A 20,047-nucleotide genomic window follows, 5' to 3' on the forward strand; every position below is an offset into this window, starting at 1 on the left:
TGCTTTAGTATAGTCCCAGGCTGCAATGATCAGCTGTAAGGTGTCTGTAATGAAGTCTTATTAATAATCCTTGGCCCAATTACATCAAAAAATGTTGAAACTCCAATTGTCACTGGGGCAAAAAATTTTTTCGTATGGAGCTACAATTATAAAATATACAGTTTCGACTTACATACAAATTCAACTTAAGAACAAACCTACGGACCCTATCTTGTATGTAACCCGGGACTGCCTGTATTGAAAAATGGCAAAAAAGTGAAGTGGCGTTTTGGACAGTAGAGAGAAACGTAGCACACATCCTGTAATGAATTTTAAATTATCATTTATTTCATATCATATATTTCATAATTACAGCTCCACCGGGTTTATGAAAATAAGGTACTTTTTTTTAACAACAGATCATAAAGTTTCCTTGGCGACGTTTCGGTCTGAATCGACCTTTGTCAAGCACGAACTGAAATGTGGACAGTAGCTGTGTTCCAGTTCGGGTGGAGACTTTAGGTACAATTTTCTGTCACGGGGTTCACCGTGGGTAATAACTGTTTTTATATTTTGATAGGTGAGGCATTTTGGAACACGGTGATACCTGACATCTTTATGGTTTTTTGTTTATTTTTATATCAGTTCTAGGGAAGGGTGAATTCTTTTTTTACCTTATTTAAATAAATGTTTTTTACTGTATTTATAGACCCCATAGGACAGTGATGGCGAACCTTTTAGACACAGAGTGCCCAAACTACAACCAAAACCTACTTTTATGTCGCAAAGTGCCAAGATGACAATTCAGGCAGTAACCCATTGAGGACACCAATACAATAGATTGTAGCTTCCTTCCAGGGTCCCCCAAAGAGGAAGAATCAGGGGACCCAGAGCAGGAGCTCTGACCATAATCCATCTTTGTCCACAACTTCTGTCGTCCTGGAAGACAAGGAGGTGTTGCTTTGAAATAGTTTTGTACTGCAGGAGGAAACCTAGAGTCATGTCTAGCAAATTCTGTGCTAGAGTGAAGGCCTGGGTGCCCACAGAAATGGCTACAAGTGCCACCACTGCCATAGGATGTAGTCTGATTGTCTGATTGATGTCTAATTAATGTCTAATTGTTTCTGCCATCTACTGCAATACCATTGTATTGTATAGTATTGGAGGCGATGCCTGCTACAGACTTCAGGCTGTCCAAAAAATGGATCGTCATTCATTTTAAACAGAGTGAACTTTTTAAACTTTTTCACCCAGAAGTCATTATCTCAGAAAATTATAATAATTAACCCAAGCCCCCTACAAAGGCTTCCCAAGCATTTTAAAATGTCTCTTAGTCTGCTTCAGCAGAAGATACAATCACGGGGGAGACTGCTGACTTGACAGATGTCCAGAAGGCAGTCATTGGCACAATCTACAAGGAGGATAATCCACAAAAAGTTAATGCTATAGAAGCTGGCTGCTCACAGAGTGCTGTATCAAAGCAGATTAATGAAATTTGAGTGGAAGGAAAAAGTTTGGTAATAAAAATTGCAAAAGCAAACAGGATAACCGCAGACTTGATAGGATTGTTGAGAGAAGGCCATTCGAAAATTCACTAGGGGGAGGTTCACTAGGAGTGGACTGCTGCTGGATTCACTTCTTCAAGAACCACCACACGCAGACATATCCTGGACATGGGCTACAAATGTCCAATGTGTCTTCCTGAGACAAGGAGAAAAAGAACAGGACTGTTTCTCAATGGTCCAAGGTGTTGTTTTCAAATGAAAGTAAATTTTGCATTTCATTTGGATATCAGAGTCTGGAAGAAGAGTGGAGAGGCAGTGGAGTGGAAGTGGAGGTCTAGTGTTAAGTTTCCATAATCAGTGATGGTTTGGGAAACCATGTCATCTGCTGGTGTAGGCAAACTGTGTTTTATTAAGTCTGAAGTCATTGCAGCCATCAACTAGTAAATTTTAGAGCACATCATGCTTCCCTTTTTATTTTCCAAAGGACTTAGCGCCTGTCCACACTGCCAAAAGTACCAATATTTTTGGTGACTGTATTTTATATTCCATGCCATTTACAGGGAAGCTGGAAAGAATTCCAAATATTTACCAAAGAATTTACCGCTGATCTTCCAGTGGCAGACTGTTAGAGATCAGGATTGAGGACGGGCTTGGGAGTCTCTATAACGCTGTTTTTGCAACTGATAGGTGCCCTACGATAATGTCACAGGGAACATTGATTGGCCATCCAAGACTGTTAGGTGTCTTGGTCCAGTTTGGGATCTGGTAACAACAAGTGAACTGTTGCAATCAGTCCAGCACAAATTGGGAAAGTTAAAGGCAGGCGTCAGCTGTGTAATATTATTATTATTATTTATTTATAGAGCACCATTAACTCCATGGAGCTGTACAATGTGGGGTAGTCTCTCTGGCAGAAGCTTGGTAGTAGTGCAGGAAGTAGGGACACATGCAGGTTATAGACCCTCCCCCTTAGTTCTGACCCACCGGGCGAACTCCTGACATTAAACAATGCGACCGGGACAAGGCAGTTTCCCAGCTCAGTGCTCCACTGTGAAACTGAAATTTTGGAGAGACAAGAACCACCTAGTGAAATTCTTTTCCTTAGTTCTACTCATCCATGTGAGAGGAGAGTGGTCAGTTATGAGACGGAACTGTAGTCCCAGCAAGTAGTACCTTAGGGACTCCAATGCCCATTTTATTGCCAGACATTCCTTTTCTACTATACTGAGTTTTTCTCTGCTGGTGTGAGTTTCCTGCTCAGGTAGGTAATGGGGTGTTCTTCTCCATTCACCTCCTGAGACAGGACAGCTCCCAGCCCTACATCTGACGCACTATAAACTCTCTATTTATGCTTGGCATCATGAGGACTAGAGATCAACACAAACTTTATTGCCTTCTTTATCGCCTTCTGCTTGTTCATTCCACCGCACCATGACAGGCCTTTACCCTTCAGCAGGTCTGTCAGGGGAGCGGATACTGTGGCAAAGTTGGGTATAAACCATCTGTAGTACCCAATAATGCCCAGGAATGCCCTGACTTGTTTGCTGCTCATGAGTTGAGGTCAACCCTGGATAGCGACGATCTTGTCGACCTGGGGTTTAATTATGCCCCGACTGATCACATACCCAAAATAGTGTGCCTCCTCCATACCAAGCGCACATTTCTTGGGGTTTGAGATCAGGCCGGCTGCCCATAGAGAATTTACTATCCACCACACCAAGACAGATCTTTTACCCTTCAGCAGATCTGTCAGGGGAGTGGATACTGTGGCAAAGTTGGGTATAAACCATCTGTAGTTCCCAACAATGCCCAGGAAAGCGCTGACTTGTTTGCTGCTCATCGGTTGAGGCCAACTCTGGATAGCGTCGATCTTGTTGACCTAGGGTTTAACTATGCCTTGACCAATCACAATCCCCAAATAGTGTGTCTCCTTGGGGTTTGCGATTAGGCCAGCTGCCCATAGAGAGTTTACTATGGCCTGTACCTGTTATAAACCCGACTTTGAATTCTTTTTGCCTCCTCCATATGCTCTTTTACTAAGGGCATGACGGCCGCCACCCTGTCCTGCATATCTGCGATATGGTCTATTACGCTTGCACAGTCCGACAAAAGTGCGGCGCAAAAGCACTTGAATAAAAAATTTGTATTTACAATGTGAAGGATAAAGTTTCATTAAAAAATTGTAGTTAAATTAGATAGAACATACAAAATAATAAAAGCTAAAAGACGACCTTTGATTCTTTAGGATATCAATTCAACTGCATATTATTTATGAGACAATAAAATAATCTTGTTTGATGTTTATTTTTTTTTTACAATGCCTGATAATAATTTAAATTTGTCTAATAATTTACCTACATATATTAAAGGGGTTGTCCAGGTTCATATTTTTTTATGATGGGCCCCAGGTTGTGTAAGAATAATAAAGAACTTATAAACGCTCCCTATAACCAAGGACCAAGGTAGAATAAAATTTTTACTTTTGCACCACCTCAGGCCTAAAGCAAAAGTTGTCACTTAAAAACTTGTTATTAGGTGTTAAAGTTATGAACAGAAATGTGAAAATGTGAAGGACGCAGTAGTGGCACATACAGTAGTTATCATGTAACAATACATAATACATGGTATAATGCCCATAATACACGTCTTTGGTTTGGTTTTCGGCACACACCATGCTGCCCTTTATACCACGTTAAACCTTTCCAGTTCACTGAAGCCATTACTTTTTTGGAGGATTAACTTGCATTTTCCGCACTCTTCACTGACGGCTAAATAATAGTCTGGATGTAAGGATGACTCGAACTTGAAGCTGCTGTCACCTGCACTGAATCGTTGCTGAAAAAAGATGATGTCACTGTGGTGGTCTTTAATACGGATCGGACATTCTCCTTTCTGTAACATTAAAAATAATTTGTATAGATTTTATAATGTTTTCATACATTTACAAAAATTAAAACCTCCTGTGCAAATTTTTTTTTTTATTTTGCCATCTTCTGGCGCTAATAACTTTTTCATACTTTGGTGGACGGAGCTGTGGGTGGTGTCATTTTTTGCGACTTTTGATGACAACTTCTTGATCACTTTTTCTAGATTTTATTTATATTTTTGAAAATGGCATTTTTTTCTTTGGGCGCTATTTTCCGTTGCAGGGTTGAACACAGTGAAAAACCGCTATTATATTTTGATAGATCAGGCATTTTTGGACGTGGTGATATCTAATGTGTTTATGATTTTTACTGTTTATTTATATTTATATCAGTTCTAGGGAAAGGGGGGTGATTTGAATTTTTAGGTTTTTCTATTATAATTTTTTTAAAACTTTTTTTTTATTTTTATTTTTTACTATTTTTCAGACTCCCTAGGGTACTTTAACCCTACAGTATGGCAGTATATGGGGATTTTACTACTCATACATTACAATGTGCTGATAGCACATTGTAATGCATGGGTTAACCCGAAGTAGCTTTGGGTCTTCTTGAAACCCGAAGCTACCATGGCGTCATCGGGGGGCGGTGATCCACAGAAAGATGGCAGCACCATGCCGTTTCCATGCCGTGTACTGGGAAGCGGGAAAAAAATTCCAAATGCAGTGAAATTGGTAAAAAAACGCATTTGTGCCGTATTCTTGTGGGTTTGGATTTTACGAATTTCACTGAGCGCCCCAAATGACATGTCTACTTTATTCTTTGGGTCGGTACGATTACTGGGATACCAAATTTGTATAGGTTTTATAATGTTTTCATACATTTAAAAAAAATTAAAACCTCCTGTACAAAATTTTTTGGGGGGATTTTGCCATCTTCTGGCGCTAATAACTTTTTCATACTTTGGTGTATGGAGCTGTGGGCAGTGCCGTTTTTTGTGGATTTTGATGACGTTTACAATGTTATAATTTTTAGGACTGTATGACCTTTTGATCACTTTTTATAGAATTTAAATTTTTTTTTTAAATGGCAAAAAAGTGCCATTTTCGACTTTGGGCGCGATTTTTCGTTACGGGGTTAAATGCAGTGAAAAACCGTTATCATATTTTGATAGATCGGGCATTTTCGGACGTGGCGATACCTGATGTGTTTATGATTTTTACTGTTTATTTATATTTATATCAGTTCTAGGGAAAGGGGGGTGATTAGAATTTTTAGGTTTTTTTATTATAATTTTTTTTTAAACTTTTTTTTTATTTTTACTATTTTTCAGGGTACTTTAACCCTACAGTATGGCAGTATATGAAGATTTTACTACTCATACATTACAATGTGCAGATAGCACATTGTAATGCATGGGTTAACCCGAAGTAGCTTTGGGTCTTCGTGAGACCCAAAGCTACCATGGCGACGGATCGCCGCTCCCCGATGACGTCATGGGGAGCGACGATCCACAGAAAGATGGCGGCGCCCGCGCGCCGCCGTCTTTTTGAAGCAGCCGGCACCTTTGCCGGCCGCAATCAGCAGTAAAACACCCGCAATCAGTTCCGGCACCGCGGGTGTTACTGGTAAGCCTTTGCAGCAATATGCAGCAAAGACTTACCGGCTATGGAGAGGGCTCGGCCCGCGAGCCCTCTCCATGTACCGGGACCCGACATGTGACGTACTATTACGTCACATGTTGGGAAGTGGTTAATAGAGAATTTCCATTATTCCTGATCATGTCATCCACCATGGGATTTTCCTGGGTAAAGACACTAGAGAAGGCAACATTACATTACATAGCAACTCCCCACCCAGCAGCTGAAAGTGCACTGCAAACTCACAAACATGGATGTAGAAAATTCAGATTACATGTCATATAGTTGAAAGCTTACATAACCTTAAAGTCAAGCTTCATGTCGTCCGTGCAGCACAAGCAGTATGTCTCATTTTCATATTCCACGGTTAATGCCACGGAAAGTCCATCAATTGTATGAACAGTTCTGTATTTCAGAAGAGTAAACGGTTGATTCTCTAAATGAAATAATAAGAAAACATGTTTTGTCAGTGTTAACAAAAATGTAATCTGCTCTCTACCTGTACTACATGTCCTGTACTACCCTCTACCTGTACTACATGTCCTGTACTGCTCTCTACCTGCACTACATGTACTGTACTGCCCTCTACATGTACTACATGTCCTGTACTGCTCCCTGCCTGTACTACATGTACTGTACTGCCCTCTACCTGTACTACATGTACTGTACTGCACTCTACATGTACTACATGTACTGTACTGCTCCCTGCCTGTACTACATGTACTGTACTGCCCTCTACCTGTACTACATGTACTGTACTGCACTCTACCTGTACTACATGTACTGTACTGCTCTCTACCTGTACTACATGTACTGTACTGCTCTCTACCTGTACTACATGTACCATACTGCTCTCTACCTGTACTACATGTACTGTACTGCCCTCTGCCTTTACAAAATGTATTGTAGTGTCCTCTACCTGTACTACATGTACTGTACTGCCCTCTACATGTACTACATGTACTGTACTGCTCCCTGCCTGTACTACATGTACTGTACTGTCCTCTACCTGTACTACATGTACTGTACTGCACTCTACCTGTACTACATGTACTGTACTGCCCTCTACCTGTACTACATGTACTGTACTGCTCTCTACATGTACTACATGTACTGTACTGCTCTCTACCTGTACTACATGTCCTGTACTGCCCTCCACCTGTACTACATGTACTGTACTGCCCTCTGCCTTTACAAAATGTATTGTAGTGTCCTCTACCTGTACTACATGTACCGTACTGCTCTCTACCTGTACTACATGTACTGTACTGCCCTCTGCCTTTACAAAATGTATTGTAGTGTCCTCTACCTGTACTGCAAGTACTGTACTGCCCTCTACATGTACTACATGTACTGTACTGCTCCCTGCCTGTACTACATGTACTGTACTGTCCTCTACCTGTACTACATGTACTGTACTGCACTCTACCTGTACTACATGTACTGTACTGCCCTCTACCTGTACTACATGTACTGTACTGCTCTCTACATGTACTACATGTACTGTACTGCTCTCTACCTGTACTACATGTACCGTACTGCTCTCTACCTGTACTACATGTACTGTACTGCCCTCTGCCTTTACAAAATGTATTGTAGTGTCCTCTACCTGTACTACATGTACTGTACTGCCCTCTACATGTACTACATGTACTGTACTGCTCCCTGCCTGTACTACATGTACTGTACTGTCCTCTACCTGTACTACATGTACTGTACTGCACTCTACCTGTACTACATGTACTGTACTGCCCTCTACCTGTACTACATGTACTGTACTGCTCTCTACATGTACTACATGTACTGTACTGCCCTCTGCCTTTACAAAATGTATTGTAGTGTCCTCTACCTGTACTACATGTACTGTAGTGCCCTCTACATGTACTACATGTACTGTACTGCTCCCTGCCTGTACTACATTTCCTGTACTGTCCTATACCTGTACTACATGTACTGTACTGCACTCTACCTGTACTACATGTACTGTACTGCCCTCTACCTGTACTACATGTACTGTACTGCTCTCTACATGTACTACATGTACTGTACTGCCCTCTGCCTTTACAAAATGTATTGTAGTGTCCTCTACCTGTACTACATGTACTGTAGTGCCCTCTACCTGTACTAAATGTCCTGTACTGCTCCCTGCCTCTACTACATGTACTGTACTGCCCACTACCTGTACTACATGTACTGTACTCACCTGTACTACATCTACTGTACTTACCTGTACTACATGTCCTGTACTGCTGTCTACCTGTACTACATGTACTGTACTGCTCTTTACCTGTATTACATGTACTGTACTACCCTGTACCTGTACTACATGTACTGTACTGCTTTTTACCTATACTACATGTACTGTACTGCCCTCTACCTGTACTACATGTACTGTACTGCCTTCTACCTGTGCTACATGTACTGTACTGCTCCCTCCCAAAAGTACATGTCCTGTACTGCCCTCTATCTGAACTATATGTACTGTACTGCTCTCTACCTGTACTATATGTACTGTACTGCCCTTTACCTGTACTACATGTACTGTACTGCCCTCTACCTGTGCTTTATGTACTGTACTGCTCTCTACCCATACTACATGTACTGTACTGCTCTCTACCTGTACTACATATATTGTATTGTCCTCTACCTGTACTACATGTACTGCACTGCTCTCTACCTGTACTACATGTACTGTACTGCGCCCCAAACTGTACTATATGTCATGTACTGCTCTCTGCCTGTACTACATGTCCTGTACTGCTCTCTACCTCTACTACATGTACTGTACTGCCCTCTACTGGTACTACATGTCCTGTACTGCCCTCTACCTGTACCACATATACTGTACTATTCTCTACATGTACATGTACTGTACTGCTCCCTACATGTACTACATGTACTGTACTGCCCTCTACCTGTACTACATGTATTGTATTGCTCCCTACATGTACTACATGTACTGTACTGCTCTCTACCTGACCTACATGTAATGCACTGCTCTCTACCTGTACTACATGTCCTGTACTGCTCTCTACATGTTCTACATGTACTGTACTGCTCTCTGCCTGTACTACATGTCCTGTACTGCTCTCTACATGTACTACATGTACTGTACTGCTCTCTACCTCTACTACATGTACTGTTCTGCTCTCTACCTGTGTAACATGTACTGTACTGCCCTCTACCTGTAGCACATGTACTGTACTGCTCTCTAACTGTACTACATGTCCTGTACTGCCCTCTACCTGTACTACATGCCGTGTACTGCCTTCTACCTGTGCTACATGTACTGTACTGCTCTCTACCTGTACTACATATATTGTACTGCCCTCTACCTGTACTACATGTACTCTACTGCCCTCTACCTGAACTACATAAATTGTACTGTCCTCTACCTGTACTACATGTACTGTACTGCTCTCTACCTGTACTACATGTACTGTACTGCTCTCTACCTGTACTACATGTACTGTACTGCTCTCTACCTGTACTACATGTACTGTACTGCTCTTTATTTGCACTACATGTCCTGTACTGCCCTCTACCTGTACTATATGTATTGTACTGCCCTCTACCTGTACTACATGCCCTGTACTGCTCTTTATTTGCACTACATGTCCTGTACTTCTATCTTTAACATTTCCTGTAATACTCTATACCTGAACTTTAAGGCCAAGGATTGTGACTCCACTATTTCAGGTTATTTTACACCAGAACCCGTTATTATATCAGGAATGCTCTGTGGGCAGGGAGAACTTCATGCACTGGTACAATTCTGGTTGAATCCTCCATTGCCAACGTAGTAGACCACTACTATATAACTCATTTAGATGCATCTGAAGATGTGGACACATGGGCCCAGATCTATTGTTCTGGCTTCAAAAGTTTTCTGTCTGGCTTTGCACTGAAAAGATTATTTAAGAAGTGTTTGTGCTGGATTTGTGTCACACCTGAACAGCACAGAAAAAATGTGTAAAAGGGGCATGTTACTGCTTAGTCAGAGTTTGTGACACATTTAACACAATGACAATATTGAAGAGAGGCGGATGCCCATAAGTGGGTAAATATAACAATTTTATTAGTTTTCACAGATACAAAAAAGGATAAAAGCGATTAAAAAAGCACCCTAGGTGCTATACAGATACCATTGTCCCCAGTGCACCATGGTAAGCAATTCAATACATGTAAACAGGTAAGACAATAGATAAAAAAGGCACCACCAATGTAGTATATCACAAGAGAAATAGTATGGTAGGTGTAAAGTATAGAAGGTGCTAAGGTAGTCACTGTTTTACCTGGGTGGAGAGCGTCAGTGTTGGGCACTGGGGGCAATAATCCCACGCGTTTTGCCCCCACATCATTCATTTACCCCTGAGTAAGCCTGTTGGTGGGTATTATTGCCCCCAGTGCCCAACACTGACGCTCTCCACCCAGGTAAAACAGTGACTACCTTAGCACCTTCTATACTTTACACCTACCATACTATTACTCTTGTGATATACTACATTGATGGTGCCTTTTTTATCTATTGTGTTAGCTGTTTACATGTATTGAATTGCTTACCATGGTGCACTGGAAAAATGGTATCTGTATAGCACCTAGGGTGCTTTTTTTAATTGCTTTTATCCTTTTTTGTATCTGTGAAAACTAATAAAATTGTTATATTTACCCACTTATGGGCATCCGCCTCTCTTCAATATTGACATACTCTCTTTTGGATGTTCTCTTTTACTCTTGACCCATACTTTTTGGGAAATCCTTTAACACAATGACGTGGCACAATTTTTAACTATCTCCGGGCTTAAGGCAATCTCCAAACACACTGGGGCTGACAAGGACAAAGCAAGAGGAGAATTTGAAAGCAAAGAAAATAAATACTAAAATATTTAAATGAGCAGACATGTCACGTAAAATACCATGCCACGGCAAATAGATGGTAGTGATGTTACACTTCTTCTAGGATACAACCCCAGCTCTAGGATACAAGGATTTTACACAGGCCATGTTCTAAATCAACAAACCGGACGTTGCTACCTACACGAGTTGTCCAGGAGCCAAAATTGATGTCCTATTAGCATTTCCTTTGTGTGCATACAGGACCAAGATATACGTACCATAAGGCCCCTGTAAATATTAGAACAAGAATGGCAAACTAATAAGTGAGAGGATTATCACTCTCTACAATATCATCCCCTTGTTTGCGTACCTGAGCGCTGCCTAGTTGAAGTGCGCAGAGACTTTGCGCATGCGCAGTTCGTTGCTGGGCGCATCGAGCCACCAAGCAACGAACTGCACACGCGCCGGGGTATATAGCTAACCGCACAGGTGCGAGGTTTCGGTGCGGTGAGCCGACCTCATCATGAGAATTGACGTGAAGTGGGAAGGGAAATAATTGAATAATGAGTCCCGTGGGCCGGGTGGACTATTATGCTAATGAGGAGGCGAGCGTTGGCATTTGAAATGTGGCATCAACCCACGACTTGACTAGGACTTTTGGCAGAGAGCCAGGTAATCTATAGAAAAGGATATTATGGGAACGGAGGGGAGCAGAGCTGTCAATCACGGTGTCATATAGTGTACTATGCAAGGCCTATTCTCACCTGTCACCAGTAAAATTCTGACTTCTGGTGACAGGTTCCCTTTAAATGTTTGGGATCAAATCTGATAAAACATTGGATACTTTCAATCTCACATTACCAGTACACTTTTAGTACCTGTTCCTGGATTAGTAAAGGCGGAATCATCAGGGTGAAATTTCAACCATTGTTTAAATACATTTTCAATCATTCCTGTTATCTTCCCTTTCGACTTTTTAAATGAGTCACTTTGTATATCTGAATCTTTTGGAAACTCTGTAATGTAAAAAATAAATATTTACACATACATATATATTTAAATGAATTAAAGTAATTTTTAGTTATGCTCCCCCCCCCCCCCAAAGAGGTCAAAAACTGCAGATTTTTTCTGTTGGCCGCCTATTAGATCTATCCAAAACCAGGCTGGGAGCAGTTTGAGGTCAGGTTCCCTTTAAGACAAGGTTCCTGCCAGTATTACAGATGTGTATATTCTTGTACTTTTGTACTCGGCCATACAAGTTATATGTATGACAATTTTGTGATAAACTCACATTAGAGGTCTTTCTTAGTTATCTTTCTGAGTTAAAGGGTGTCAGGTGCATCCTTAAAGGGGTATTCCAGGAATAAGCATAATTCATATTCATAAGGGTCATTAAAATATAAGCTAATGTGTAGTTAGTCTTGCTTCCCTTAGCTGTGGGCATACACTATTATGGAGAATTAAGATGCTACCGGCCCTTTAATCAGTCCTGCGACTTTGTCCTTGTGGAGGAGATACAGGACAGAAATGGCCGCTGGTCACATGTCCACATCACAGGTCCTGCACCTTCCTGGGCAAGTCATGGGATCATCACTGCGTTTGGCTGTAGTCGGCTGGTTGCAGTGCATCCAGTATGGCCAGTGTTGTGGTGAGACATCATCTCAGTGAGGTAATGTGCAGTGATGGTAGTCACACATTACTATGGTAACAGAGCAAGAAAATCTGTTACATCATCACTGGGAGCAGAGCGTAAGTAGGAGGAGCTGTTACTAAGAACTGCGGGATCATGGGAGTTGTAGTTGTAGACGGTGGTCCTCTCGGACAGAACTCCACCTACTTTAGAGAGCCTATAAAATTTTGTGAGTCATAAAAACAAACTACATGAGCTCCATTTTGTGATTGATGACATTGAATTTTATGCTTTCCTTCCTCTTCCATCACTGATAGATCTCATATCGAGGGAGGAGAAGTTAGCATAAAAGAATATGGAGGGAGAAGATAGAGGAAGACATGTCAGTGTTCACGTTCAATGTCCAGGACAGATAACATGCAGTTCTGAATCTTTTGGGGCTCTTTCTGCAAATTGACTAATTTGCACAAATTTACTGTCAGGGCCGGCACCAGCACTGGGCATACCTGGGCAAGTGCCAGGGCCCAGAGCTGCTGGGGGGCCCACATAATGCTGTATTTAATGAATCCATCGAATGTGGGGGCGGCTTATATAAAATAACTATGAAGGGGCTGCTTGGTATGATAAACTAGGGAACATGAGACTGTTTTAGTTTCTGAATTTTTTAAATGCCGCCACGTACAATGGGGTCCACTGAGGCTCTGTCACCCAGGGGTCTATTGAAACCTGGAGCCGACCCTGACTATAGTACTGCACATCATTTACTATCTATACAATTGTTTTGACCAGAGCAAATTTCCCTTTCTAGTTTCTTGCAATTTAAAAGTATTTTAGATTTTAATTCTTAGCTTTTCTTTTCTCTACCCCTCAACGCATTGTTTTTTCGGGACACATATTAAAGAAAAAACTTTTCCATCCACAAATTGAGAACTGAACTTGACTAGTAATTCTCCAGTTTAGGGGTTATTAGCTCATTACAGTTCCCTATTACTCACCTATTGGCTTAGGCTCAAAAACTAAGATTCCGTCATGCACTATGGCGCTGATCTGAATATCTGAAGGAAAATGGAGAATAGAACATAGAAAAAAAATAAGTCAAACTTTATCCGTTCATTGTCGCGGAGTAATCTGTGAAAAAACATAACCACACAACTGCTGGATTTCACTAGCACATTTGCATACATTTGCATATAAGCCTGTGCATGTATATGACTTTTACTGTTTATTTATGTTTATATCAGTTCTAGGAAAATGGGGGTAATTTGAATTTTTAGGGTTTTTTATGTATAATCAACATTTATTAGGCAAGTCAAAGCTGTGTAAGGAACAGGATAAGAGGGAGAGACTGGTCTTCAATTTGGTAGACAGATTTCCCATAGCAAAGCAGAAGTAACACTGTTACTAAGGGGCACTTCACACTCTTTTTCTAGGGCCACATTTACTAAAGCCCCTGCGACAGTGTTCTGTTGGACTTTGCACATTCTTTTATGTGTAGACTGCTTACACGTGTATTCAAGAAGTGTCTGTGCCGCACATGACTCATTTGTGTTGTTGCTGCACTATTCCCGACATATATTCTGCACATAAAAGGGGAATTCCTGTGCACAGTCATACCGTGCAACACACTTCATGCAGAGTCCGGCAGAATTGGTGTGTCGGAGAGGTGCTTGGGGCACCAGATTCCATGTAGAACGGTCGCCACAAATAATGAACTATACACAGGTAAACTGCACAAGGTTTTTGATAAATGTGCCCCATAATTTAAAAAAGTCATCTTTTTGGAATCTTCTGGTCAAAAGTTTCCCGCACCATCAGAGAATCACAGTTGTCCACATAATAGTAAAAATGACAAGACCTGTAAGAACCAACACCCAAAGTAGAGCTATTTGTGGGCTATTTCATGGCTCTTTTTAGTAATCCTCAGGGGCGTGACTTGAGGGGGTGGAGAGGTTGCAGTCGCACCCGGGCCCAAGAGGTTTAGGGGGCCCTCTTGGTGTCACTTTCTCATATGAGAAGACAAGTACTATAAACCCTACATTATAGTCGGGGGACTGGCACAGACTTTGCACTGGGGCCCATCAGCTTCTAGTTACGCCACTGGTAATCCTGTACACAGCAAATATTTTTAGATTACATACAGTAGTTGGTTACAGCAGACTTGAGATATGTTGTGTAGGTCCTGGGTTGTGAAATACTGAAGGATACGGGAAAGAACTTTTAGAGCTAATCTATTGCTAATAACAGTTTCCCTGATTAAGCTACATGCACACAGTCCCATGCCAACGAATCACAGCTCCCCTTTAAAATATTCATGAGCACTGGTAAAATGAAAGCTGAGCTGTAATTGGTTGCCATGGGCAGCTAAGAATAATTAGACTTTTAGACAGCTTGATAAATCTGCCCCATTGTTGCAACAGCTATCATGCATCCCCATTCCCTTCTAAGTGCTCATGTACACGGCCGTGAGCCACAAAAGGGCAGTCTATTACAAATGTCATTATCGTGTGAGTGGAGGCTATGTGCTTCCCTCGTTGCGTGCATAGACAAACCTACACAGCCCCAGTCACACTTACCTACTGCAGTCATTTCTGTAGCTCTGTTCTTGCGTTTGGGACAAGTCAGACAAAAGACACACGAGTATTTTGTTCCTCCCTGATACGCTGTAGAATCTCTTACTTCACCTGGTCATGTGATTCTTCATTCAGCATTTTTCATGGGAATTTCCTTACTGAGCATATTCTTCTGCACAAAGAAAATGAAGACTACAATCGACTACGCTTGTTCTTTTTCATATGAACAATTATTATTGCATACCCCCCCAACCCCCCAACTTTTGTAGTGTTACTTCGGAAAAAGAGTAATGTGGATGAAAGCTTTTGTCCAAAAAAGTTGATGGAGGACCTCCAAAGCCTAGACCCCAGACATTCCTATATGCATGTGTACACCAATCTCCACTGGACGCTAGCTACTGTCTTAGCCATAAAAAGAGAGAAATGCTGATAATGGTGACAATATTGACTACACAAAAGGAGAGCAGGCACCGCCACAATGTAAGCAAATAATGTATCCACGCATCCTAATAATTGATGCAACAATCAGTACAAGAAAAAAGTTGGATGCGTACAGGAAATCACATAACCAAAAAATCCATTTATTGATACAAACAGTAATAATAGCAAGACAACAAATATAAAAACACTTACAACATACACCCAGTGGGTGTATAAAGCTTCCAAGGGTAGTAGTCCCTTACACTCCCCATCCACAATCAGTAATTCGCACAGATACACAATTATTTATAGGTAAATTACCATAGTCGGTCCTAGAAAAACCTCTGGATGGCGGCAATACAGTAAAGTGCTCTGTGCAAAACAATAAAGTGTGGAGTAAAACCTGGTAAACCCTCCACCTGCTCATACAATACCCAATTGTAGAAGAGACATGTGGTGTCTAGTACTGGGACGAAAGCCAGGGAGGCAGGTCAGTTGGATGGGGAGTGGAGCAAGCTTGTTTTGCACAGAGCACTTTACTGTATTGCCGCCATCTAGAAGTTTTTCTAGGACCGACTATGGTAATTTACCTATAAATAATTGTCTATCTGTGCGAATTACTGATTGTGGATGGGGAGTGTAAGGGACTATTACCCTTGGAAGCTTTATACACCCACTGGGTGTATGTTTTAAGTGTTTTTATATTTGTTGTCTTGTTATTATTACTGTTTGTATCAATAAATGGATTTTTTGGTTATGTGATTTCCTGTACGCATCCAACTTTTTTCTTGTTCTGATTAATGGAGACAATATTATAATCATGTAGATATCAGGAGAAGGTATGGAAGCTAGTTCTCCAAAATAATGAGGATTTCGTGCCACATAACCCATGTCTTGTCCCTATAATTTGGGCCTCGGTTCTTCCCACTCAACAAAATTCATGTGTTGGTACCTGGTTCGAGGATTGGTGGTTTGGTCTGCACCTATAGGATATTTATGGCATATCTTATCCTACCTTATTGTCAGTATTAGCAGAGATGTAGCCAAAAGTAGACCATAGCAATCTCCCTCCAACTCCACACACACAACAAGGATGACCCACCAGTGCATCATCACGCTGGCCATGAATAAAAAGATTATAAAATATTAATGCTCAAATTAATGTTCTTGTTTGCATGATAAAAAATTACATGATGAATACATTTTTCCAACCTGCATTCTGCATCAATTCCTCACAGTTCTCTAGATCTCAGCTTACTGTCCTGCTTTAGAAAGCTTCTATGTTTACTTCCAGTGGACAGAAATCCGACCATGGTCACACAGATGCACCACTCGGTAGTATTAGATAGTAATCAGAGTTGTGGGTTTTAACAAGCTGTGCACCTGTGTAACATTCCATGACCAAGGTTATAACGATCCATTCATCTGTGTGACATCACATGACCAGGGATATAACGAGCCGCGCACCTGTGTGACATCACATGACCAGGGATATAACAAGATGTGTACCTGTATGTATGACATCACATGACCAAGGATATAACGAGCCGCGCATCTGTGTGACATCACATGACCAGGAATATAACGAGCCGTGCACCTGTGTGACATCACATGACCTGGGAAATAACGAGCAGCACACCTGTGTGACATTAAATGACCAGGCATAGAACAAGCCGGGCACCTTTGTGACATCACATGACCAGGAATATAACGAGCCGTGCACCTGTGTGACATCACATGACCTGGGAAATAACGAGCAGCACACCTGTGTGACATCACATGACCAGGCATGGACCGAGCCAGGCACCTGTGTGACATCACATGATCAGGCATAGAACGAGCCGGGCACCTGTGTGACATCACATGGCCAGGCATAGAACGAGCCGTGCACCTGTGTGACATCACATGACCTCGGAAATAAGGAGAAGCACACCTGTGTGACATCACATGACCAGGCATATAACGAGCCGGGCACTTGTGTGACATCACATGACCAGGCATATAACGAGCCGGGCACTTGTGTGACATCACATGGCCAGGCATAGAATGAGCCGCGCACCTGTGTGACCATTGCTATTACATAAGAAATCATGACTACTACTATAAATTCCAGATTCTGTAATAACACCATACTATTAAAGTCCTCAAATTGTCATTCTAGCTCAAATAACCTTACTCATGCAAAAACTATTTTGTGAAACCTATCCAAAGTGCCAAGAAGACAACAGGAATTGTACACAATCATAGGAAAGGAATATAAAATGTATAAAAGTATAAAGTCAAGTGCGGTTTAGCTTTGCTTTAGCCTTAAGCGGGAAATAACTAAATTCCTAAACCCACATATAAGGTATGAAATTTACATTTAAAGCTGTTAAAAATAACGCAAAAAATTCTAAAAACTGCAGTAAAATCAAATCAAAAAATTCCTATGTACTGTATTATTATTTTACACACATATCAACAGGCATAGGACCAACCTTTAGATCTGTTCTGTTTTTGGTCTTTAAATGTGGTGACACAAAAATCATGGATTAGAGGTGTCACCTGTGTAACACTGTATGGGCTCAGCTCCTGCCCTGTGCCACACATATATTTCCTATATTAGTCATGAAAGTACCTCATGTTTTTATAATCCAAAGTTGCATATTTCTAAGCATTAGTCCAAGTTTTAAAGTAAATCTACCATCAAAATCCATCATGATAAACCAAGGACATTACTCATAGACCCAGGCACCGTGACTGTGGTATCTTCTTATATTTGTTATCTAATTATCCTTCTAAAATCATCTTTTATGATTATGCTAAAGAGCCTCAGGGGCTACCCTAGCCCCTCTATAATCTGGCTCTACAGACTGTTACACTGTCTCACCCTACTGCTGCCCCCCCTTTTGCACAAGTGCAGAGGAAGCAGGGGTGGGGGGGGGGGGTGAGACAGTGTAACAGCCTGTTAGGTCAGATCACAAAGGGGCTCAGGTAATAATTTTAAACATTTATCTTAGTAAAGTGTTCTTAATCCATTAGAAAGTGATTGCTAAATTTGCGATCCACCTCCAGATAAATTAAAGGGTTGTTCCCATTTCAGCAAGTAACTGATATTGTTTGCATAATGAAAAGTTATACAAATTTCCAATATACTTTCTGTATCAATTCCTCACAGTTTTTTAGATCTCTGCTTGCTGTCCTTCTATTGAAAGCTTCAATGTTTATTTTCAGTGGAGAGAAATCTGACCATGGTCATACAAGTGCACAGCTCTTTATATCACACAGCTCTGATTACTCTCTATGATACCAATGAGCTGTGACTATGGTCAGATTTCTGTGCACTGGATTAAGCAAAGAAGCTTTCTATATCATGACAGCAAGCAGAGATCTAGAAACCCATGAGGAATTGATAGAGAATCTATATTAGAACATTATATATACCTACATAGAACAAAGAAAGAGCAAATAATTGATGTAAGCAACCTTGTGGTTAAAAAGTCAATTTCATTTTATTATTTTATACATACAAAATGACAAGCATCCTCCCCTATCCCCAGCCCCCTTTTCCCAATTTTATACATTTATAAAGTTTTTTTGCATGATTTGTGTCACTTTTTTTTTTTTTTTTCGCACTAGCACTTTGCACTAGCACGTGTGGTTTTTTGGTCACTCACTCTTATATATTTACTTACTATGTAATTTTTGTAACTATGTACTGTTTTATACAAAAATGTTTTTATGCACCTGTAGTAGGTAAACTACTGTATCTGTTTATGTCATTTATATAATACACATATATATCATCTATGATTATGTACTTATTAATTGCTGGCGATCCCTGATAGGACGGTCCATATTTTTAAGCCCTGCCTCTCCCTTTGCTTAGTAGTCCCCCAGACGAAGCCGTTTCCTGGCGAAACACGTGTCGGGGTTCTGCACAGCACCCACGGTCTGTATGTTACCGAGATGCATTGAAGTGGTTTCCCTTTACTTATTCTATTATCGTTTACTATGCTATTTTTAGAGTCCTATTACTCTTAGTATCACTATTTACTGGCCTTACCTTGGGCTATTGGCAATATTCTGTTATCCTAGGGAACCTCTGCTGCTATATATGTTTAGAGTTTACATTGGGTACTGTGCAATTCTTTCTGTATGTTGCTCCATTTTTTGTTTGTTATTTTGTATGTATAAAATAATAAAATGAAATTGACTTTTTAACCACAAGGTTGCTTACATCAATTATTTGCTCTTTCTTTGTTCTATGTAGGTATATATACATATACTTTGTGGGGGTGGGTTTTGGTCAGTGCCCCATTGACCTCACCCCTGTTTTTCGTTTTGGTGTCTATATTAGAACATTGAATTATTTTTAATCATACAAACAATAACATTAATTTTGTGAAGTGGGAACACCCCTTTAAGTGTAATGAAACAAATATTTCATACATCTGTACCGGTCTGGTGAAAGTCACTCAACTGGTTTTTCGAGGTATAAATCGTTTCTCTGTATTCCTAACTTGAGTGAAAAAGCTATTGTAATGCAAGGAAAACCACACTCATAAATGTAGTGAGCAATCTGTGTATTACATACAGTATGCCATAATAGATGTGCCAGGTT

General features: G+C 40.8%; 1 protein-coding gene and 1 long non-coding RNA gene across 3 annotated transcripts in view; one reads left to right on the forward strand and one right to left on the reverse strand.

The window, feature by feature from the left end:
- Positions 1-3,772: 3,772 nt before the first annotated feature.
- LOC140134959 (interleukin-18-like) lies at positions 3,773-15,267 on the reverse strand. Of its 2 annotated transcripts, none has more exons than XM_072155808.1 (5): positions 15,028-15,216; positions 13,450-13,509; positions 11,703-11,840; positions 6,291-6,424; positions 3,773-4,376 (listed from the first exon to the last, which is right to left on the reverse strand). In XM_072155808.1, exons 1-5 carry the CDS (start codon positions 15,038-15,040, stop codon positions 4,167-4,169), a joined length of 555 nt encoding a protein of 184 aa, XP_072011909.1. In that variant the 5' UTR covers positions 15,041-15,216; the 3' UTR covers positions 3,773-4,166. The 2 variants fall into 2 exon arrangements, with proteins under 2 accessions (XP_072011909.1, XP_072011910.1); XM_072155809.1 differs by having other exon boundaries at positions 4,236-4,376; positions 6,286-6,424; positions 15,028-15,267.
- LOC140134960 (uncharacterized) overlaps positions 11,213-20,047 on the forward strand; it is a 162,972-nt gene continuing 154,137 nt past the window's right edge. Inside the window, exon 1 of the long non-coding RNA XR_011856434.1 lies at positions 11,213-11,496. This is a non-coding gene — a long non-coding RNA (uncharacterized lncRNA). The remainder of the gene's footprint in view (positions 11,497-20,047) is intronic.

This window comes from Engystomops pustulosus, chromosome 6, assembly GCF_040894005.1.
Source record: "Engystomops pustulosus chromosome 6, aEngPut4.maternal, whole genome shotgun sequence".
Taxonomy (NCBI): Eukaryota; Metazoa; Chordata; class Amphibia; order Anura; family Leptodactylidae; genus Engystomops; species Engystomops pustulosus.

Bases quoted from the DNA above. Each gene is read 5' to 3' on its own strand.
- LOC140134959 (XM_072155808.1), bottom strand. The intron at 11,841-13,449 runs GTGAGTAATAGG...TTTACATTACAG, and splicing joins TTTTGAGCCTAAGCCAATAG to AGTTTCCAAAAGATTCAGAT. The intron at 4,377-6,290 runs GTTATGTAAGCT...TTAATGTTACAG, and splicing joins ACATGAAGCTTGACTTTAAG to AAAGGAGAATGTCCGATCCG.